Source organism: Grammomys surdaster, unplaced genomic scaffold (assembly GCF_004785775.1).
Source record: "Grammomys surdaster isolate TR1022 unplaced genomic scaffold, NIH_TR_1.0 126531, whole genome shotgun sequence".
NCBI classification, from domain to species: Eukaryota; Metazoa; Chordata; class Mammalia; order Rodentia; family Muridae; genus Grammomys; species Grammomys surdaster.
In genome coordinates this window covers 3998252-4019665 of record NW_021621323.1, presented here as the reverse complement: position 1 = coordinate 4019665, position 21414 = coordinate 3998252, and the positions used below count along the sequence as shown (strand labels likewise).

General features: G+C 43.0%; 1 protein-coding gene and 1 long non-coding RNA gene across 3 annotated transcripts in view; one reads left to right on the top strand and one right to left on the bottom strand.

Annotated features, from left to right (window-relative positions):
* Window positions 1-6943, top strand: part of LOC114614839 (alcohol dehydrogenase class 4 mu/sigma chain) — a 14729-nt gene extending 7786 nt beyond the window's left edge. For both annotated transcript variants that reach the window (XM_028760486.1, XM_028760487.1), the window contains 4 exons: window positions 1714-1974; window positions 3438-3573; window positions 4286-4424; window positions 6053-6943. In XM_028760486.1, coding sequence (XP_028616319.1) covers window positions 1714-1974; window positions 3438-3573; window positions 4286-4424; window positions 6053-6077 — 561 coding nt within the window. In that variant the 3' untranslated portion in view covers window positions 6078-6943. The remainder of the gene's footprint in view (window positions 1-1713; window positions 1975-3437; window positions 3574-4285; window positions 4425-6052) is intronic.
* Window positions 6944-13036: 6093 nt separating this feature from the next.
* Window positions 13037-17974, bottom strand: LOC114614861. Its single transcript, XR_003710389.1, has 4 exons — window positions 17787-17974; window positions 16177-16307; window positions 15692-15823; window positions 13037-13222 (listed from the first exon to the last, which is right to left on the bottom strand). It is a non-coding gene; the product is annotated as an uncharacterized LOC114614861 (long non-coding RNA).
* Window positions 17975-21414: the final 3440 nt, after the last annotated feature.

Sequence of the window (21414 nt, the reverse complement as noted above, 5' to 3'; positions counted from 1 at the left end):
TCTTCTCTTCTCTTCTCTTCTCTTCTCTTCTCTTCTCTTCTCTTCTCTTCTCTTCTCTTCTCTTCTCTCTCCCCTCTCCTCTATTTTCTCTTCTCTCTCTTCTCTCTTCTCTCCTCTCTCCCCTCTCCTCTTCTCTCTTCTCTTCTTTTCTCTTTTCTCTTGCTCTTGCTTCCTTACCCTTCCCTCTCTTCCCATTCCCCTCCCCCTCTCTCTCCACATGCTTATGGCCAGCTCTCTTCTCCCCACTTCCCGCCTTTCTCTGTCTCTCCTCCCTCAACTCCCCTCCCCATGCCCTAAACTCTATTCTATACTATATGGCTGCTACCTCAGGGGGATGGGATGCCTCAGCATGGGCCTTCAGAGGCACCCCCTTCCCCACACCATACCACGCCCTTACCTAACACATCCCTGGCTTCTTTTTCTTTTTTATAAAACACAACAATATCTAAGTTTCATTTTGTTTTGTAAGAACACCAGTCACATCGAATTAGGGATGTGCTAGTTGGTTTTATGTTGCTATAATGGCATGCCTGAACATGGGGATGGGTACATATAAAGAAAACAGATTTACTTGACTCGCAGTTTTGAAGACCAAAACTTCTAGCTCACGTGGTTCTATCTATTCATCCTTTGGCTAGGGACCCCTACGAGCTCCCTCACAGCACAGAGAGATGAGATAGGAGACAGCATACACAGCATACACAGCGTACACAGCAGAGGCTAACTGCAGAGTGTAGTCTCATCTTACGACAGCCTACTCTCCAGAAACTAACCAAGTTCCAGCAAGAATGAATCCCTGCTGAGGTCAGCACCTTCAAGGCCCTGCCCACCCATCCTTAGGCCACATGGGTTTCATGACCTCTTACATGGTCGGTTACACTGCACACAAAGTTCCCAGCATACAAGCCCATGGAAGACAGCTCTAACTGTATCTAAACCACAACAAAGCTTTCCCCAGTGACATCATTATAGCTCAGTGACCTCTGCAAGGACACTCTCCAAATAAAACCAGATGTTGAGGTACGAAAGGTTAACGTTTCGACACATGGGTTGGAGGGTACAGGGAAGACAGCACAGCTGCCATGTCACATGGAAACACCAGTGAGTTTTTAAATGATCACGTGGATTCAGTCTTTGTTATTCTTCTAGCAGGAGAATGACTATGGGCTGAATCCTTCTTTAGTCTAGCACAGTGCTGGGTAAAAAGCCCAAAGTTAGTTTAAGTACGGCAACTTTCATCAACTATTGAATTACATGTGACATGGAAGTTGGACTTGGCAGGATAAAAAAAAAAAAAGACAATACATCTCAAAATGACTCTGAGTCAAGGTTATTCAATCGCTGTCCTTCAGACCAAACCTAAAGCGAAGCAGCACAGCTTTGTGGAAAGACAATAGGGAGGCCTCTGTGTTCGCCTAACCCTCCTGTAAGAGCAGAAGGCGTTGAGGGTAGGGCTGGGCAGGCTACAAAGGCTCCTGGCCTGTGGCTAAGCCTTTAGGAAAGTCTTCTGTTAACCTGGAAAATACTGCTTTGATTTGGCAAATCCTTCTTTTCTCAGAAATTCTTCTACTTGTAATTCTTCATGTGTCATCCTCATGAGTCACTCATCTGGAGCCCTGACCCAAGTCATGGCAACCCTGGTGAAATCTGTGCTCACTGAGAATGTTTTGCAGGCATCACTGTTAACTCTTTGAGGAACCTTTCTCTCCACAGGTCACCCCTGGCTCCACTTGTGTTGTGTTTGGCCTGGGAGGAGTTGGCCTGTCAGTCATCATGGGCTGTAAAGCAGCTGGTGCCTCCAGGATCATCGGAATTGACATCAACAAAGACAAATTCCAGAAAGCCCTAGCTGTAGGTGCGACAGAGTGTATCAGTCCGAAGGACTTCACCAAGCCCATCAGTGAGGTGCTATCCGACATGACAGGCAACACTGTACAGTATACTTTTGAAGTTATTGGGCGTCTCGAGACCATGGTAAGACTCAAGATTCAGGAAGCCACAAAGTACCCAAGCTACAAGATCTATTTAGGCTAAAAGTGATTTTTCGTAGCTTCATTAATAATCGATTATGGGAATATCTCAGGCCAAAACTCACAGGGCTTGTGAGATGGCCCAGTGAGTCAGTGAGTCTCCAAGCCTGACGACCTGAGCTTGGTTCCCAAGACTCACCTGTAGAAGAAAAGAACCAACTCCCACAAGTTTGTCTTCTGATCTCCACATATGCACTTAGCTGTTTTCATGCCCATTTATAAATAAATGCATTAAAAATGCAATAAAAAATGTAATAGCAATTTTACCTAAAAAGTTACAATCTTAAGATCAGTTTTACCTGATCATGTAAGTATCATATCATGCCTTTCTCACATGACTAGAGGGCAAGGAGGTAACCTGTGGCCCATAGTTTTCCTTGTATATGTGGCCGTCTTGGAAACAATGATTCCATTTCTTGAATCTATGATGCAGGCTGACAAAGGCTAATGAGAGGATGCAAGGGAAACAAAATTGTTCTAACTGTGATCTCCTCCTCCATATCCTTCACCACAGCTTGCTTATCCTGCCTCTCAATCCCCATAGAACACAAGCTTTGCATCCTGAATTATGTCTCCCTTGTAGCACCCCAGTGATGGACTTTACAGAGTCCTTGGAATTAGAAAGCCCTGACTTTGGGTAGAATAAGATCTGGAAAATGCAACAAAAACAGTTTTGCTTAAAATTGCATAATAGATGAAATTTTCTCTGAAGCATTTGGTAATTGAGAAGAGGCCTTCCGCTCATGGTCACTGTCATATCTCTATTGTGGTGTCACCTACAATTTATTCTGTAGCAACCTTGGTGGTCTAGGCCATACTTTACAAAGAGCCAGATGCATTATGGAGTCTAGTGAAACACACTATTGTTGCAATCTGTTGCATATTTAAAAGTGTTATTAACGAATAACTGAAAGAGTAGATGACCAAAATCATTACCTTACCCTCAGAGATGTCACCAAGAAAAGCAACTCCTTTGTTTCATAGTTTAGTGTTTGATTTAATTTTCAGACAAAAATCTCAAACATTCTAATTGATTACTTCAATTTCATTTAGCTCCAATAGTTTAAGGCTTATCTGAAGTGTTGATGTTGTTATAAAAGTATCACAAGGATGTCCTCTGCCTTGTTAGTCAGTGCAAATCAACCAAATGTACTAAGAGTCACAATTATGCTGTAAATCACAGTAAAGGCTACTTCATATCTTAAGAGCCATGTGTCCATAGGAGATTAATTACTAAGGACTAAAGTTACATTGAGAATTTTTAAGTCAAGTAGAAACCTAAAGCCTAGGGGCCAAGGTTGACTTTGTTGTTGGAAGCCATGTTAACTACTGGAACTCTGGACATCCGTCGGTCATTTCCGAGCCCATGATCTCCATAAGCAACAATCCCCTTCATGTTAACCTCAGGTTGATGCTCTCTCATCTTGCCACATGAACTATGGAACCAGTGTGGTGGTCGGTGCTCCTCCGACAGCCAAGATGCTCAGCTATGATCCAATGCTGCTCTTCACCGGGCGTACGTGGAAGGGCTGCGTCTTTGGAGGTAAGAGCAAATTGACAGCAGGAAGTAACTTTGCCTTTCCTGCCTATCAAGTAAGAGAGACTTGTGTTCTCATCCCCTCCCCCTCGAAGTACTTTCTCCCAAGGATGAGTGGTAAGTGACCCCAAATGGAACTGTGATAGCAATCACACAAAAGATAGCTATCCATTCCTTATGTCTGGGAGGTGTGGAAGATTCACAAAAAAATCTCCTAGCTGAAGTAGGACAATAATGGTGATAACAAATGACCAGAAGCAAGAGAGCAGAGTAGGAGACAGAGAATTCCATCACAATCACTCCCTGGAGTACACACTAGTATAGGAATCACTGCTGACCGTTGTGTCAAAATGCAGGTGGGGGTAACCTTGACTAGAGCCTAAACATAAGTGTGCTAGAGTATATGAATCTCTGTAGAGTGAGCTTACTAGAGAATCAAATGGGCTGGAACTGGAAACAGTGCATGAGGGACGGTTGTGTCTGTGATTCTGTACAGCACAGAGATATGGAACTGGAAGGAGACCAGGAACCGAGGAAGGGTCTTGTTAGCCTTTGTTTCTTAAGATGGGAGAAATACAGCTCATTTATATGCTGGGAATGACTCAAGGGGTGAGAGTGAGGAGGCAATAATGCGTGAGAGAAATGACGCAAACGTCACTCCATGAAAGGCGAGGATTACTTAATAAAATACAGAGAACAAACCTGAATTTACCTACAGGTTGGAAGAGCAGAGATGATGTACCTAAGCTGGTGACTGAGCTCCTGGAAAAAAGGTTTGACCTGGACCAGTTGATAACCCACACCTTGCCTTTTAGTGACATCAATGAAGGATTTGAATTGCTCTATTCAGGGAAAAGGTATGTGTGTGGCTTTGACTCTCTCTCAGAGGATACTTTTAAATTTTGGTGTTTATAAATATACCCATTTCCTTTGGTTTTTACTTTGGATTATTTAAACTATCCAGGTGAACACAGCTACCCACTTCTTTCTTCTCTTAGAATGTCATCCGTATATGAGCTCTTTAAAATCCCATGGACTTTAGTTGGGCATTTTTTAAATTTATAAATCTGCTAGAATCCTCACACATGGCCTTGATGACCTTTGTTACAGTTGCCAAAGCTCTTTGGTAACGGTGCTTGTTTTCTGAGTTTTGTTTCTCAGATGTTTTGTTTGTCCTCTTCAGACGATAAAACTGAGGTCACAAAAGGCAAATAAACAATATCTGGTCTCAGTGGAGCTATGTCAGGGTGCACTGTGTACCACACAGGCCAGACTTCTCACCTTGAGCCCTGCAAGCACCAGGTAAACAGTGAGTGCTCCTCCAGGTAAACAGTGAGTGCTCCCGGCATATCCCTTCTCCCTCCTGAGCCCTTGGGCAAGAGCCAAGTGGAGTGTGAAGAAGTCCAATATCAGTTACCCTTTCCTTATGGATGTTTGGGACCCACCTGTGAGATCAAAATGGACAGCATTCATCGGTTCTATAAATATTGAACATCTACGGTGTGCAGAGGGTTTAGATCCTGCTAGTGATAGGAACTAACCTTTCTTCTCAACATTCTCTTTATGCCTGGTGCAGTCTACAGAATCATAATGTATGCTTAAATTTTAATTTTTAAACAAGTAAACAACGAATGGGTTTCTGCTAGAAACAAATGTCAAAATACATTTATTTCCATAAACAAAACTAATATTTTGATATAGTTTGAGAAACAATTACTAGTTGTCTTCCAAATACACAAAATTACTCTCTGGAATCATATTCTACTATTTCCCTAATGCAGTAACCAAATGACGTCTGTAGTCCTGAGCCTTCCATGTCAGTGACTTCCAATGCAGGACCCCAGAGTGTTCCATTCACGTACAGTCCACAGGACAGTGCTTTTCTACTCCTAAGCACAGAATGGCATTTATCCTGCATCATCCTGACTCCTGCCCACTGTGTGTAAAGCAATGCTGCGTCCTGCAGGCAGCCCACACCCCCTTTTCCTCTTCCTGGCCCAAGGTCATTGTCTTGGCCAAATCTGACCATGGCTGCTCTGGACATGCTGACATGGTAACTTAGTGGGCTCCTGTTGTTTTCTAATTCTAGTCAGATCTTCAGTAGCAGACACATTCAGGCTGTCTCCAAACACTAATGTTTAGGAGGGCTTTTATTACTGAAATAGAGCCCACTTTAATTTATCTAATTTACTAAATAATAAATGAATCTAATTTATTTAATAGCAATGAAGAACGCAGCACCTACTATTCTTTCCTGTAATGACTACAGTTAAGCAGATGCTTCCAGAGTCAGTTCAGCACTGGCTCAGGTTCTCTTCCAGAATGCACAGAAGGTGTGGACCTCAACCCCAGATGGCTTTCCCATAGCAGGATTAGCCACAGAGTTTCTGTAATAGGAAGAAAAGTTTTTCTTGATTGAATATGTAATGCACATATACAAACACACACTCAACACATGTCTAAAAGCTCTCATTTTCCATTTCAGCATTCGGACTGTCCTGACCTTTTGAGATCCAGAGAGCTGAGTGTTCTATGCTGGATGGCTGTGACCTGAAGCTTTGTTCCTGACAGTGTTCTCTGAGATCATGAGTCTGTCTCAGAAATTCATGCAGAAGCAGATTTGGGGGAGGATAGAGAAGCTTTAGAGAGCTTTATAAACCTTTATATGTTTAGTTTACAGAATGCCTAGGATGAGCAGAGAATTCAACAGTAACAGTAAATGTTTTAATCTGTGTTTTCTGAGACTATATAATTCTATATTTTATAAGCACATGCTTGGGGTTATGTTTGTTGGGAGAGGGATTGTTTTCAGAATTTTACACCGTTGTTATGACTTAAAGCAGGTGCAGCGTGTAGAGATGCAGAAAATGCATTTTACAAGAAATATCCATCAAAACCACCCGGGGTTTCATTCTATTTTTTAACAGAAACACTTTTAAAACATGTTATAAATTAACTTGAATTAGATTATGAAATTGCACACATAACTTGATTAGATTAAGAAAGAAATTGAGAAATTTAAGGGAAGGGCACATTTTTTTAATGATTAACTTTAAGAATTATCATTATGAAACTTTGTGACATGGGAAAAACACAGCCATGCCTGGGGATATTTGTCAGTGTTTATTAATATAAGACAAGACATTTTTAGACTAGCAATTAAACATGACCAGAGCTATAACCACATGGTAATATTTACAATACTAAGTTTACTAAAGTAGAATTACGAATCCTTAAATACATAGTAATAACTGCATTTAACGTGAAGATTGTTTTTAGTTTGCTATAACTATACCAGCATGTATCTGCATCTGTCTGTGGACATGTACATATATGTATAAAATATGCATTAAAAGTTTCATTATGATATGTTTCAGACTGCCTTAGAGCTCTCTGTGTAACCCAGTATAACCTCAAACCAGGGTTCCCAGCATGCACACCTGGCTGAAAGTTCTTAATGAAATTACAAGTTACCCAAAATGATTTGTAGTGACAAACCGTATTGAAAGGCACAGTTTTATTTAGTTGTTGGGATTTAGTGGTGGTACAGTACTGAAGTATCTGGAAACAAAGTGATTTATAAGAAAAGGGAGTTTAATAGGAACGGGGGCATTTGGGATTCCCATATAAGGACATAGTATAGGTTGGAAACTCTAGGCAACTACGAGCCAAATACATAATAAACATTTTCCAGTAAAAAGTGACGTGACCCCAAGGGACAAACATGCTCCTTTAAGGATGGAAATTCATTTGGGGAGCCCCATGTTTCTCTGATAGCAAAATCAGACAAGGCCACATACACACAAACTACAACTGCAAACCAAAATACCTAGCACAGGAGGAAAAACCTCTCAGCGAGGCACTGGAGAGATTGGCTGAGTAATTAAGAGAACAAGCCTCTGCAGAGGACCCAAGTTCTGTTTCCCAGCACACCACTGGGTGGCTCACAGCTGATTGTAACTCCAGCTCCAGGGAATGCAGCATACCCTTCCAGCCTCGGGGGGCATCGGTAATCATGTTCACACAATTCTCAACACATATTTAAAAATAATATTTTTAAAAAATAAATTCTCAATAAATACTTTACAAATAAAATACTGAGTCCTACAAGATAAAAACGGTAAGTGGTTCTATACTCCAGTTTTAGATTGGTTATTTGTTCTTGACATTCAGATTTTTCAACCCTTTGTATATTCGAGCTACTAACCCTCTGCCAGATACTTAATTGGTAAACATTTTACCCATCATGTAAGCTGCCTTCTTTGCTCAAATGATGGTCTCTTTCACGGGACAGAAGCTTTTCAGCATCATGAGGTCCCATTTTTTTGCTAGTCTTAATGCATGTGCTATTGGAATCCCATTCAGAAAGTCCTTTCCTGTGCAATGAGTTAAAACCTAGTCCCTACTTTCTCTTCTATCATATTCACGATATCTGGTCTCACATTGGGGTTCTTGATCCATTTGGTGTTGAGTTTTGTGAAGAGTGATAGATTTGGATCTCTGTTCGTTCTTCTACATGAAGCTGTCCACTTTGAAGATCATTGTAATAGAACTGAAGACCCAGACACAACTCCACCCACATAGAGATACCAGATTTTTTTTTTTTTTTGACAAAGAACCTACAAATACCAACTGGAGAAAAAAGAGCCAATACCATGCTGGTTTTAATGACTATGTTTCTGTAATACAACTTGGAAATCTGGAAGGGTGATGCCTCCAGCAGTTCTTTTATTGTGCAAGGTTGATTCAGGTTGGGATGTGTGTGTGTGTGTGTGTGTTTCCACAAAAAAATTTAAGCTTTGTTTTTCAACTTCTGTGAAGAATTGTGTTCACTGCTGCTTTAAACATAATAGCCCGAAATTGGATACACCCTAGATGTCTATCAACTGAAGAATAGATAATAAAAACACAATACATTTACACAATGAAAAAATGTAATTTGGAGGTAAGCGGATACATCTAGAAAACACGATCCTGAGGGAGGAGGTAACCCAGACCTAGGAAGACAAACATTGCATGTTTTCTTGTAAATAAGGACGCTAACTTTAAAGCTTTAGATATGTGTGTTTCATGTAGAACAACTACAGAGGTTGGGTGGCTAGTAAGGGACCGGGGGAAAAGAAGAGTAGTCCAAAGAAGGGGAAATACAACATAGTATTATAAAGAGAGAAAGGGGAAACCCTAATTGGAGGATTAAGCAAGGAGGGAATGGGGGAGGAGTTAGAAAGGAAGGAATTAAGTAGAGACAAGTAACACTAAAGGCCTTTTGAAGAGCCGTATGGAAACCTACTACTGTAGAAGCTTCCTACAATATATATGAACATGAAAGGAATTTAAACCGAGTCACCATACAGTGGAAGAGACAATGCCCAAACTATAGGTATCTTACATTACCAAGTTAAACCTCCAGAACCAGGAATGGGCTACATCTTGTTGAGTGCTTGGCCAAAGGGATCCCACAGACTTCCCCAAACATTAGAGGCAACTGCCAAGGCAATTGGTTGCTCTCTATAACCTGATGCTAAGGCTCTATTGCTGAAAACACCACTTATTTTCCATCATCAAACATGGAGGAAGTGAGCTGGCAAACAGCTAGAAGCTTTACCCCTACTGACTAGCGTTCACAGTGCTGGAAGGTACAATGCATGCTACAGGAGGAGAGAGGTATTCATCAATATTGCCGTGTAACCTACGCTAGTGCCTTCACGACATACTGGTGTAAGGGTGGCACAAATGTTATAGGGGCAGTCAACCACATTTTGTTGGATTTAAGGCCCATTCTATAAGCTATAAGCCACATGTAACCTGCTAAAGAAGCCAAGAACCTAGACTAGATAGGTCATTGGCCTTAATAGAAAACCTACAACTATTAGTCTTCTAAGTGAATATAGCAATAAAACAACTCCTAAAGACACATTGCTATGCCCATAGACCAGTGAGTTGCTCAGCCCTCACCAGAGAAGCTTCCTCTTTCAGCAGATGGAAATCAGCACAGAGATACACAACTGGATAACACACAGAGAATGGGAGACTTTGGAGCACTCGGCCCTAAATGAGATGTCTTTATCAAAGCCCTTTCCTCAAGGATCAGGGCTCTATGAAGAAGAGGAAGTGGAAAGATTTAAGAGGTCAGAGGTGGTGGATGATGCCAAGGAAGGAGCATCTTCCAGACACAGGAGAGCTGATGTGCATATGAACTCAGAGACCATGACAGCATGGGAGAGCTGTACGTGTTCAAGCCAGACAAAACTCCAGCATAGATAAGAGTAAATGGACATAAAGCCCCGCCCCCAACCATGAAGCTCTTTGGAGTTGATCCCTGCTGGAGAGAAGAACATCAGTTTTTCTCTAATTCAGTGGAACTGGGTGTGTCCACTGTATTTCAGAGCCAGTCTCGTGCTCAGGAGTCATTGGCCACCACAAAAGGGTCTCTGTTTCCTTATGTGCTGCTTGTTTGCTTGTTTGTGTGAGTGGAGTTTCTATTTCTTTTTTTTTTTATTATTTTATTTGTTTGTGTGAGTGGTGTTTCTATTTCTTTATTCATTAATACTTTTGTTTGTTTGTTTGTTTTTTTGAGACAGGGTTTCTCTGTGTAGCCCTGGCTGTCCTGGAACTCACTTTGTAGACCAGGCTGGCCTCGAACTCAGAAATCCACCTGTCTCTGCCTCCCAAGTGCTGGGATTAAAGATGTGTGCTACCACCGCCAGGCTCATTAATACTTTTGAGAGAGAAAAAATCATGAAGCTGAGTGGGTAGGGAGGGTGTATGTGTGTGTGTGTGTGTGTGTGTGTGTGTGTGTGTGTGTGTGTGTGTGAAGTTGGGGAAAGGGAGAGAATATGAACAAATAAACTATATGAAAAATTAAAAACAACACATTTTTTAAAATGAAAAAACAGACTTAAGTGTGTGAACATTCCATCATAGGTGGGTGAAAGGCATATGAGCCCTCTCTCTGAGGAGCCATCGACAGTGCGTGGCTTGCTAGGGGAAGTGGAGTTAGCTTTCTTTAGATGCATTTCTCCATCAGTTTGTTTCTTGATCTCTCAGAGAGTTGAGTTGCCTTCACAAAGAAGAGTGAGATTCCTGTTATATAATCAGCCCTATGTTTCAACAGTTCTTTCCATCTTTCTCACATTGCCAGACACCCTCTAAGCTATGAAGAGGTGGTGGATCTCCCAAAAATTACTCCCTTGTGTGAGGAAAGTTTTAGAAAGATTGTTCTCCATGCTCTGCCTTTAATGGGGACCTAGTAGAAGATTCTGTGTTCAGTAGGTGCTGTGCAAATATTTGCACTTATTCAACCATGGACTGAAAGGATTATTTGCTCATGACTGTGTCAGTTTTCTTGCTCAGAAAACACTTTATCAGATTTGTCAAAGAACTGAACAAGGCATTTTCTTGGCAACTGCTCTTTCAGATGTCCAATCACCTTAAATTTTTATTTCGTTCGCAGTGACTGAATAGGATTTCATTTGAGGTTTAAGACAGTACTACTAATAATGCTTGCTTGACTTTGCAGTTATGTATGTGAAAGACCATAAAAGAGTGTTTTAACTTTGCATCTTAAGCTGTAATGCAATGTTGGCAAAGAACCATAGACTTATACAACTTCCTGGCATGTGTCAAATGCAGTATTATTTATCCAGTAAGACCTGTTATAAAACAAACTTTTCTATATAGCAAACAAGTTAAGAAATCATGTGAATACTATAGATTATGACTCCAGCTAAAACATCACAATGGGGATGTTCCAGGAAGCCCAGTTTAATCCAGCTCCACCTCAAACAGAAGCCCTCAGCAACTGCTTACTGTGCCCACCCCACCACCCTTCAAACATAATCCCAACTCTCAAACACTCTGCAATAAGAGTTCTCTAAGCTTAGCTCTCCCTTACTTCTAAAACTGAAGTCAAAAAAAATGTCCGCAGGAATCAAAACGAACTCTTAGATCCTTTCTTCTAAGCTAGTGCTTTTGTTTAGGAATGAGAAATAGGCTTTCCCAAGCACGGAAGGTTCTGGGAAGCACTTGTCTAAATCCTAAAGAGAATTACTGTAATGGAGGACTAAATCCCTCAGACAAAATGACAAGAGACCTCAGTGCTGGGGTGCTGGTCCTGACACTATGTGGAGCCCCATTTTACTCCTGTTACCTAAAGGGTGTCTGACCTGCCAGAATTCTGATCTTAATTTGGACTATCATCCCTTAAAAAAAAAATTGTGTGTGCGTGTGTATGCATGTTTGTGTGTGTGTGTGTGTGTATGTGTGTGTGCTCATGCATGCCATGGTAAGTGTGTATGGTCAGAGGACAGCCTCTGGTGTCAGCCCTCACTTTCCACAGTATTTGAGACAGGGTTCACCACAGGATAAGCGGCCTGTAAACAGGGATTATAGCCATGTACCACCATACCCAGGTTTATGTGGATTCTAGCAGTTTGAACTCCCGGTCCCCACATTCACGTGCTGAGCCACCTCCCTTGATTGTCCCTTTGTAGGAAAAACAAAAACAACAACAATAAACAACAACAACAAAACCGAACTCCCATCTTGTTAGAAGAACAACGGGTTCTCATCTTGTCTACAAGTTCTTTGAGTTGGTAACTCAAGAGGAATAGCTGGTTGCTCTAATACCTGTCAAGATGGCCACTGTATCAGAAGATCATCAGTCCATGGTTAGCACACTGAGGATGTGTACAGAGGCACGGACACTGAGGACTTTTACAGGGACAGTGAGACATGTTTCTTGGTGTCAGTACTTTAGAGACAGTATTTCCCAGGACAGGAAGAGACTCTAAAAGGAAAAATAGCTAATCATCCCTTGTAATATCTCCACTCCACTCAGGAGACCTTTAACCAAGCAAGGTCTCTTTAAACTTTAATCTAGTTTTTTCACCTTTTCAAACTTTGGACAAGTGAAGTCACTGAGAGTACTTTGCCCCAGGATATCGTGATGCTGTGACCTCACCTATCTGGCTGAATCCAAACCTAGTGGAAACAACAACTTAAATGCTCAAGGGTGATTCAGCCAAGTCCTCCATCCCCCCCACCCCCCAGTTTCCTGTTTCTTGCGCTCTCAAATTTGGGGCAAGAGCACCTGGGCTCACTCAAACAGAAAACCTGGGGGCCATGTTGACCTTGTCGTCCATTTTCACATCTCTCGGATGCTGGGAAAATGTGAACCAACCAGTCCCCTTTCTCCTCCTCCTCTTCTCCCTGTATCTTTCACCCAGATTCCTGCAACTTAACGCACATCCTGCCTCCAGTAGAATAGATCTGGGTTAGCTAATCCAAGTACTTCTCTTTTTCTCCTCTTAAAAATACCAAGAGGATTATTTATTTATTTATTTATTTATTTATTTATTTAAAGAGCAAAGGAGGAGGCAGAACCAAAGCCTTCCAAACATCTTCCCCACCCCCACCCCCAACTCACCCCTGGAGCCTCAAAGCACGAGGTATCTTGGTCATTGTACATCATCCCTGCACGAGTGACACTGATGTTTGCTCATATAGGAGTGGGAGGAACTGGATGTCACCTGAAAAGGTAGTGGGAATGCCACCACAGGTGTGCCCAGAGGCCAGGGCTCAGAGTCCCTCTACCACTTGTCCCTGCTATTGGAGCAGAATTTCTTTCTTACTCTTCTCTGGCCTTTCTGTCCCTCTGTAACAGAAGACAGTGACACATGTTAGTCAATTGTCAAGTGCAGTTTAAGCTCCCTGAGGAGCTGGCTCTGGAGGCAGGGTGGGTAACCCCCAGGTAATGGTAACCTCATGATTATCCTAGAGTGTCCGCCAAGAGCCTTTCTCCAGGAGGCTAGCCCCTGACCCCTGTGAGAAAGGGAACAGAAAATTGCAAAATTGTTCGAAGTGAAGATATCATTCACGTCCTAAAGACCAAAAAGTACAACACGGGAGTCAAAACCCTGGCCCTGAACACAGCTGGGAGCCAAACACTCCCAGGCACCCTCCCAAAGCAAAAGACTCAGCCACAGTTTTATTGCATTAAAATGCCTGGGGGAGGGGGCTCAACGGTTAAGAGAGTACACTTCTCTTCCAGAGGGTCTGAGTTCAGTTCCTACCAACTATGCCAGGTGGCTCACAACAACCTGTAACTCAGGCTCCATGGGTTTGTCACTCTCTCCTGGTCTCTAGGGGACCCGAGCACACAATAGCTACACATACATATATACACATAAAAATAAAAAATCTTCTAAAGGATGTGAACTTCCTATGGTGGGAAGGACTAGTTAGAAGTCTCACCCAGAAGAAGACAGTTGCTTGGGACTCTCTTTATAAGTCAGTCACACTGCTGACTGTCACTTTCCCCAGTGGTTTCTGCTGGTCAGTGTGTCTGTTCAGATGTCCTACTTTCTTTCTGTTGTTCGCTGATGTAGTCTTTCATTCCCGCTGGCTGTGCTTAGTAAACACACTCCTTCACTCTCTGTGTGAGACTAACACTCAATGAGTCAGGGTTGAATTGCCAAAGACTTCAGCTGTATTGTTCACTACAGATGAGGTTGGTAATACTTTGGGAATCACAGTTTTTTAGTGACTCAGGGTCTCATATAATCTGGGCTCACCTGGAACTCACTACATTGTCAAGGATGGCCTCTAACTTCTGATTCATGAGATGCTAGAAATCAAATCCAGGATTCTGTGCATGCTAGGCAATTAGTTCACTAACTCAGCTACTTTCCCAATCTCTACCATGGTATTCTTAGATTTCTTGAGTTTTAAAAAAATAAATTAACTTAGTTTATTCACTAAAAACAAAAAACAAAACCATCCAGAACCATAGTGTGTGACTTCCAGTTTATGTAGCATAATCTTCACTATCCTTTTGAAATTGCCAATAACTCAGTATAAATTTTGGTATCATGTTATCTTCATCTAATTTAAAGTACAGTGAGAACTTGGGGAAAGCCCATGGTCTGCCTCTTGTCTTGTCCCTAAGATGTATCTCTACAGCCTTCTTTAGGCTAAGCAACTGAAAGGCAACCCCAAACACATTGCTCTTTGCTTAGAAGGTGTTCAGAGACTCCATTTCTCCTCTGGGTTTCTTAACAGGATTGGAGCCCCTTGCACTAGCTCAATAACCTCTCTCTGCCTCTGCCCCAACATTGTCTGCTCAGGGTGTCTTAAATAAAATGCTTGTGGCTGCTGCACTAACCCACAGGGACATCTTCTCCTTTCTTGGGTTCCCTCTGTAAGTCCTCCTGTGATCTCTTTTCATCCTACCCTCCCTGCCATTGAGAATTTCTGCTCCTCCTTTAGGGGTCAGCTTAGTCCTCTTAAGGATGTCTATTCTGACCCCAGTCTCCCCCCACCCATGTGTTCTCCAGAACCAGGATGTGATTCTGTCATCAAATGTACCATGTCATTCTTTACTTTTATGTTCCTGCATCTGTTCCTTCACAAGTCTATTCATCTATCACCAGCTGCTGGAACAAGAAGTGACACCACCAGTTTCTGAAGTACACGTGAACATGAAAGAGTAGTTTCTTCTGCAGAATTTCTAAAAGAGCAGAAAGTGGCAGTATGGAGCTGGGGACAGGGAAGCAAGCTGGCCAGTCAGTTAATCTAGAAAGGTTCTCTCTCTCTCTCTCTCTCTCTCTCTCTCTCTCTCTCTTCTCTCTCTCTCCTCTCTCTCTCTCTCTCTCTCTCCTCTCTCACTCCTCTCTCTCTCTCTTCTCTCTCTCTCCTCTCTCTCTCTCTCTGACACACACACACACACACACACACACACACACACACACACACACTCGGGGATAAACTTTCAGTTGAGCCTTTGTTTTTCTCTCCCAGTAAAATTTAGGAAAAAGAATCCTTGGGGAAATTTTGTGCTCAACAGAAACACCACACCCAGAAGTACTGGACCAACGGAGCACCCTATAAAACACACACCCTCTCATTTTGTTCATGTAGTTTACTTAAACTGCTCCCCACATGGTCTGTTCAGTCCATAAACCACCGTCTTGTTTACAATTTCATGGACCGAGGGATTACTGGGGCAAAGTGTTTAACCCTCTGCTGTGATTCCACACCCCTCTCTCAGTGTGGTACGTTTACTCTGTTCAACTCCACCTCTTTCCCCAAGTCAGTGGCCTAATCAGTCCAGCACACCACTCACCTCCAGGATCTAAATACATCCAGGCTGAAAACAGCTTCTAATTCAGCAACGCCTGGCTCCTGTTTTGTGGGTGTTTTCAGTGTGTGTTCTCCCTGCCCATCCCCACCTTCGCCAGCACCATCCAGTGAAGTCCTAAGAGGACAGGCCAGAAACCTAAGTTTCCATTAGATAACTGTCTGCAGTCAGAGCTGAGGATTAGCAGTCAGAAGGCAGGAAGGAACTCTGGGTCAGGTACTCAGCAGGGCTGCCAGGGCAAACTGAAAATGCTTTATTGAGTTTTTTCCAAGTGGACTGAAGGTCAGTCACACTAAGGGGATGATAAAGGACCTGGGGTCCTGTGATAAAGGGACACTGTTACTGCCCCTAGGTCTGAAGGGCAAGGGGCAGAGAATTATCGATATCTGGCAAGTGCCAGAGCCACAAATGAGAACCATTTGCCAGGAGGAGAGGCCGAATGGGAGAGAATTGCTATTCAGACCACTCACCAGTCAAAAGCCAAATCTATTCCATGAAACTTGAGATGAGGTCTTTCAATGATGGGAAACGAGGTTATATTTTCAGGTATCATTTCTGCAGACTGTCAATTATAAGAGACTTGCCACAACCTCTTCTTTTCCTGTGATAGACCCCACATGAATTTTAGATCAACGTAAAGTAGTAGTAATATTTTCTTCATTCTTATAAACACTAATGATCCACTTTTTCTCAATGCTGATCAGCAACAACAAAACAACAACGTAACAAAAAACCTGTTACTAGACCGAGTTCAGGCTACCCAGCTAAAAACAATTTGATCTGTTTATTACCCTGTAAACTAGACTAACCCTGGGAAGTGTTAGCATATGGAAAACACACAGGCTTGCTCTCTGACCAAGAAGGAAGCCTTAGGATTTTAACGAGCTTCGTTCTACAGGGAAATTAAGCCAGTGTGGAATTTCCAATTCACTTTTACAACCTTCTCTTCTATAATGATGCACCTGCGTGTAAATGAGTTTGGAATTTTGAAGAGACAGATGACCAGGATTACAGACTCCAGGTTCACACCAAGGACACCCTCTAGGAAACACACCTGGGACCCTTACTTAGCAGGCATTGGGCTTTACACTATCTCAGAAAACACCCACACTCCCCTGTGTAGGTCTTTTCTGTTTCTCCGCCTAGCACCCGGTTTCTTTCTCTGAAAAGTGTAAGCAGACAGTCTTGTTCTCTGACATAATGTGAGATTGGGGTACACGCCCATGTGTACATGAGCACACCAGAGAGGGGTGCTGGGTGTCTTCCTCTATCACTTTCACACTCATTTTTGAGGCAACGTCTCTCACTGAGCCTGAAGCTTCTCTAGGCTGGCTGGCCAGTAAGCTCCTAGGATCTGCCTTTTTCTACTCCCCAGTGCCAGGCTTACAGGCAAATGCAGCCATGATGGCTTTCAGGCAGGGGCTGGGAACTTAAGGTCTTCCTACTTTCACACCAAGCACTGAGACATCTTGTCAGCCCTGGAGCTCGACAGTTTTATGGCAGTCACTTGTGAGTGTTAGTGTGGGACAAATATTTCTTTTTCTTTCTTTTCTTTTTCCTTTTTCTTTTAGATAAACATTTTATATGACACCTTTCATGTTTCAGGGCCACTCGAGGCTGGCTATGTCCAGTTGTCAAAGGCTTATAGGTACTCCAGGCTCAATGTCAGGCAATGTTAACATTGAGGTCTATGTTGGATCTAGTACTGGATGTTCCCCCTCTTGAGCCTCTTCAGTCCGTCTTAGAGAAAGCCATGAACAATGTGCTCTGTGTCACTAACCATCAACCTTAAAGCACAGGGAGCCCTGTGCATGATTGGCTCAGCTTCCAGCTATCAAAGGCTTTAAAATATGACAAACCACCAGGACATACTTTGTTTTGTTTCAGTAAGTATCCCCAAACTGAGGGTTTGCTTCTCTAGTTAGGAACCTTTAGAGTGAAGTCGTGGGTTCTCTTGGGGGAAGGAAATGAATGTGGGATTTAAAATACCTTGCCAGCCCTTTTTATGCTTTCCCAGAACAAAGTCACACTCCATTTCAGGAGCATCGAAAGGAGTGTTTGAAGGTGGTGCCATACTCACCCTGAAAGAGCCAAAGGGGCCTTTGTCTTGGTCATGGTGGAGTGAAGCTGTTGATTGGGTAGGGAAATGGTCATCTTGGTCCTTTGGCCTCAGTTCCTTAGCCGCCCAGTGAAAGGGACGGTAGTAGAAGTCGGAAGGGGACTTTGTTCCTTAGGGCTTTATGTAGACAAGCGAACTTGCCTTCTTCTCATCACTGGAACATTGCTTTGACTAAGAAAGGAGACATTTCTTATGACCAGAAATCGGGAGCCACAAGGGCACTGCCATTTCTTAACAGATAGTGACAGCCCTCCATCAGGGTGGGGGCTTCCTTCCACTGTGGCCTTCTGAGCCTTTGACTCCTAACCATTTGTGCTTCATGGGAGCATCCAGGAGAAAAAAAGCTGACCACTGCTTAGGCTCAGTCCTACTGGCTCCCATAAAAGAAGTGGAGGTGGGGCTTCTCAGGAAATCCTGGGACTGCTGCAGGGTAAAGCTGAGTTAGTGCTCAGTAGCTGGCTCACTGAAAGTAAGAGTCTGACCAACATCCAGCAGATGTTGGCTGCTCCATCGTCTCCGGCCATCCACCCACAGTATGTCCAGCTGCATACATACCAATTCAAGCCAAGTTATAAATGTCCCATGAGCACCTTGTTCTCATTACTCTTTTGCTATGCTTTGTTTCCTGGTTTTGTCTATTTGCTTGCTTTGGCTTCCTGACCAGCATCTTAGTTTGAAGCCCGGGCTAGCCTAGAGCTTGCTGTGTTGCAGACTGGCTTCAGTGTCATTGTAATCCTATGCCTTAGCCTCCCTGAGATCAAAGGTGGGCCCTAACTATGCCTAGTACTATTTTATTAATTTATGTTGAGGTGTAGTCCGTAGAGTGTACCCAGATCCCAAGGAGCTCCTTCTGGATGGACAAATATCTTAACATGTCTTTTTCTTTTGTGAAAATGTTGCTAGGTTGTGAATGTTTGTAGCTCCCTTAAAATTTATAAGTTGAAACCCTAATCTCCAAAGTGATTGTGTTAGGAGATCCAGTCTTTGGGAGAAGAATGGTCTGTGAAGATGGTACACTTGAATGGGTTTCATGACCTCATGAAGAAGCATGAGGAACCCCACTCACCTCTCCCAGCAAATAAAAGCACTTGTGTACACACCCAGGAAGGGACCTTTCACCAGCCTCTGAACATGTGGTTTCTTCATCTCTGACTTCCCAGACCCTAGGGGATGAGAAATATGTTTCCATTGTCTATGAACCAGGTATCAATAACATGATTTTGTTATAGCAAACAGTGTTCCTAGTACTACTCCATGCAAGTTCAGGAACTTTGATATATAACAGAGGAGAGGACTGTCAGGTGTGCCAGGGCCCTGCCTTTTATCATCATCCCTCTCTCTCTAGAGTCAGAAAGTGGGGGTCCCAGACCATCCTGAAACCTGGAATTCTTAATAGGGCTTAACATACCCTTCTCCTGGCTGCCTGGCCTGTGGACTCACCTAGTCTCTCACACTCCAGATTGTGAAGGCTCCTTAGCAAAGAATCATAGGTGGTGAACCAGAGTGTAGTCTTTTCGCCTGGAATTGCACCAGCTCTGAGATAATCTTCCAGAATTACCACTTCCAGTGCTTCTGGGGACATAGAATGAGCAGGACACTGGTTATATTTAGAGGTCTCAAGAAGAAAAGGGAAAGCCAAGTCACCACGCTCTTCCCTTAGAGAGAATATTTACAATTCCGTGCCCCATCCCTTTGCTTGGTGAGGTGTGGAAAGCAGCAGAGTGGGAAGGGGGACTTGGCTCCTGGTGACACCAGTGGACTCTTCCACTGGTTGTGGTAAAGCCAGACAATAGCTCCCTGAGAGGCTAAAGGATAACTCGAGAGCAGTGAGGAGTGTTGAGGAACAGGAGCTCTGTGATGGAGGTCACCTTCTTCAGCTTCGAGCTTTCAGAGTCTCACGACGGCATCTCTGATTTTGACACAGGCCCAGCGCATATAGACAAGAGGATGAGACCAGTGTGAGTAGTAAAAGTCTGCTGTGAAGAGAGGAAAAACCGAAGTCAGCGATGCCCACACTAGGGATCGCTGTCTTCATCAGCAGTAACTGCGAATTTGCAGAGCAGAGCAGCGATTCGCTACCTGTGTCCCACACAGAAGGATGGAATGAAGGTGGCAATCATCTCCTTGTGAAATTGTGTTCATAGCAAGGCTATCTTCACACCTAATTTGCACAGCACAACTCTCTGTGTGCCCCATTTGTGGGAAAGGGAGATCCCTTGTCACTTGTCACTTTATCTCTGCACTCACTAACACTCCCCCCACATTCCAGGGGCCCCACACACAGCATCGAGTCACCCATGGTATACGCCAGACTGAAAGAGATTACCCAAATTCTTCAACCTAAAGACTGGTGTGCTCCAAGCAGACCTAGAAGAGCAAGGTTTCTTCTCAATGCTGTTTCTTCCAACCTATCCAGCAGGTCACTCCACTTTCCTGAAACTGGAGTGTCTTTATTATCCAGCTTTAGAACAGAGAGAGCTGCTCTCAGCCGGTTGTAAAAGGGCCAGAGAACAGCGTGTGCTGTGTGCACCACAGCCCTGCGAACGATTCTAATCTCTGGTTAGAAGCCCCCTGTAGAAGTCATCCGTGGAGACGCCCATCCTTCCCATCTGGTGGACTTCCCTCCGCCTTGGTCTGCCAAAATGTTGCATAACTTTTGCTAGAGCATCTCCAAGTCCCATAAATCACAGTTCTTCCCATAATTATACGCAACAGCTGGGAAAATAAATAGCAAAGGACGCCAGTGGACATGAATACAAGGGTGATGTCGAAATGCTACTCAGGCAATGAAGAATGATCAATGTCACTTCAACAGGGAAACAAGGTCTGGAAGCTGAGCATGACATTATACTACACAGCCTCTTTCTAGGCCCTAGCTCTCCAGAGCCCTGCTTCACACACTCAGAAATAGGTCTGACCGTTTGCCTCTATACAAGCCTTTCTTTGTGGCTATAGGGGGCTTTCTATTCTGCCCCTGAGCTTCTTTGTATGCAAATGAACAGCCTTGTTTCTTTGGTACCCCATCAGTTATGTATCTTCAATTATATTTTCATTCCTTTTTTTCTCAGGGATTACAACTCAGCACACTGCTCTTCTGGACTTTCTCCCTGATGCTTTGGATGTTACTTCCGATATTTAATTTGAGATAGTTTCTAGTTTTCTTTTAAACTCATTTTTTTTTCCTTCTGCAACATGTGGTCTTGATTCCATTAAGAGCGTTTTGTTCTCATCTGGATGTCTGAAAGTTCAACTTGGATGCTTTTCTAATTATAGAAAAACATCATTTTAAAAAAATCACCATTTTACTTATTTGTGTGTGGTATTCAGTAACGCTGCCTTTACTTGGATTCTTGAAACTCGTCTCCAGAAATCTTTATCTTGCAAGACTGAAACAGTATATTGTTTGAGATTGTAATATAACTACATAATTTCCCCTTTCCCATTCCTCCCTCCAAACCCTCCTGCCTACGCTTCCCTGTTCTCTCTCAAATTCATGGCCTCGTTTTTCATTGTTTTTACATACATATATGCGTATACATATGTCTTCCTAACTACAACCTGTCTATCTGTATAATGTTATTATTCTGAA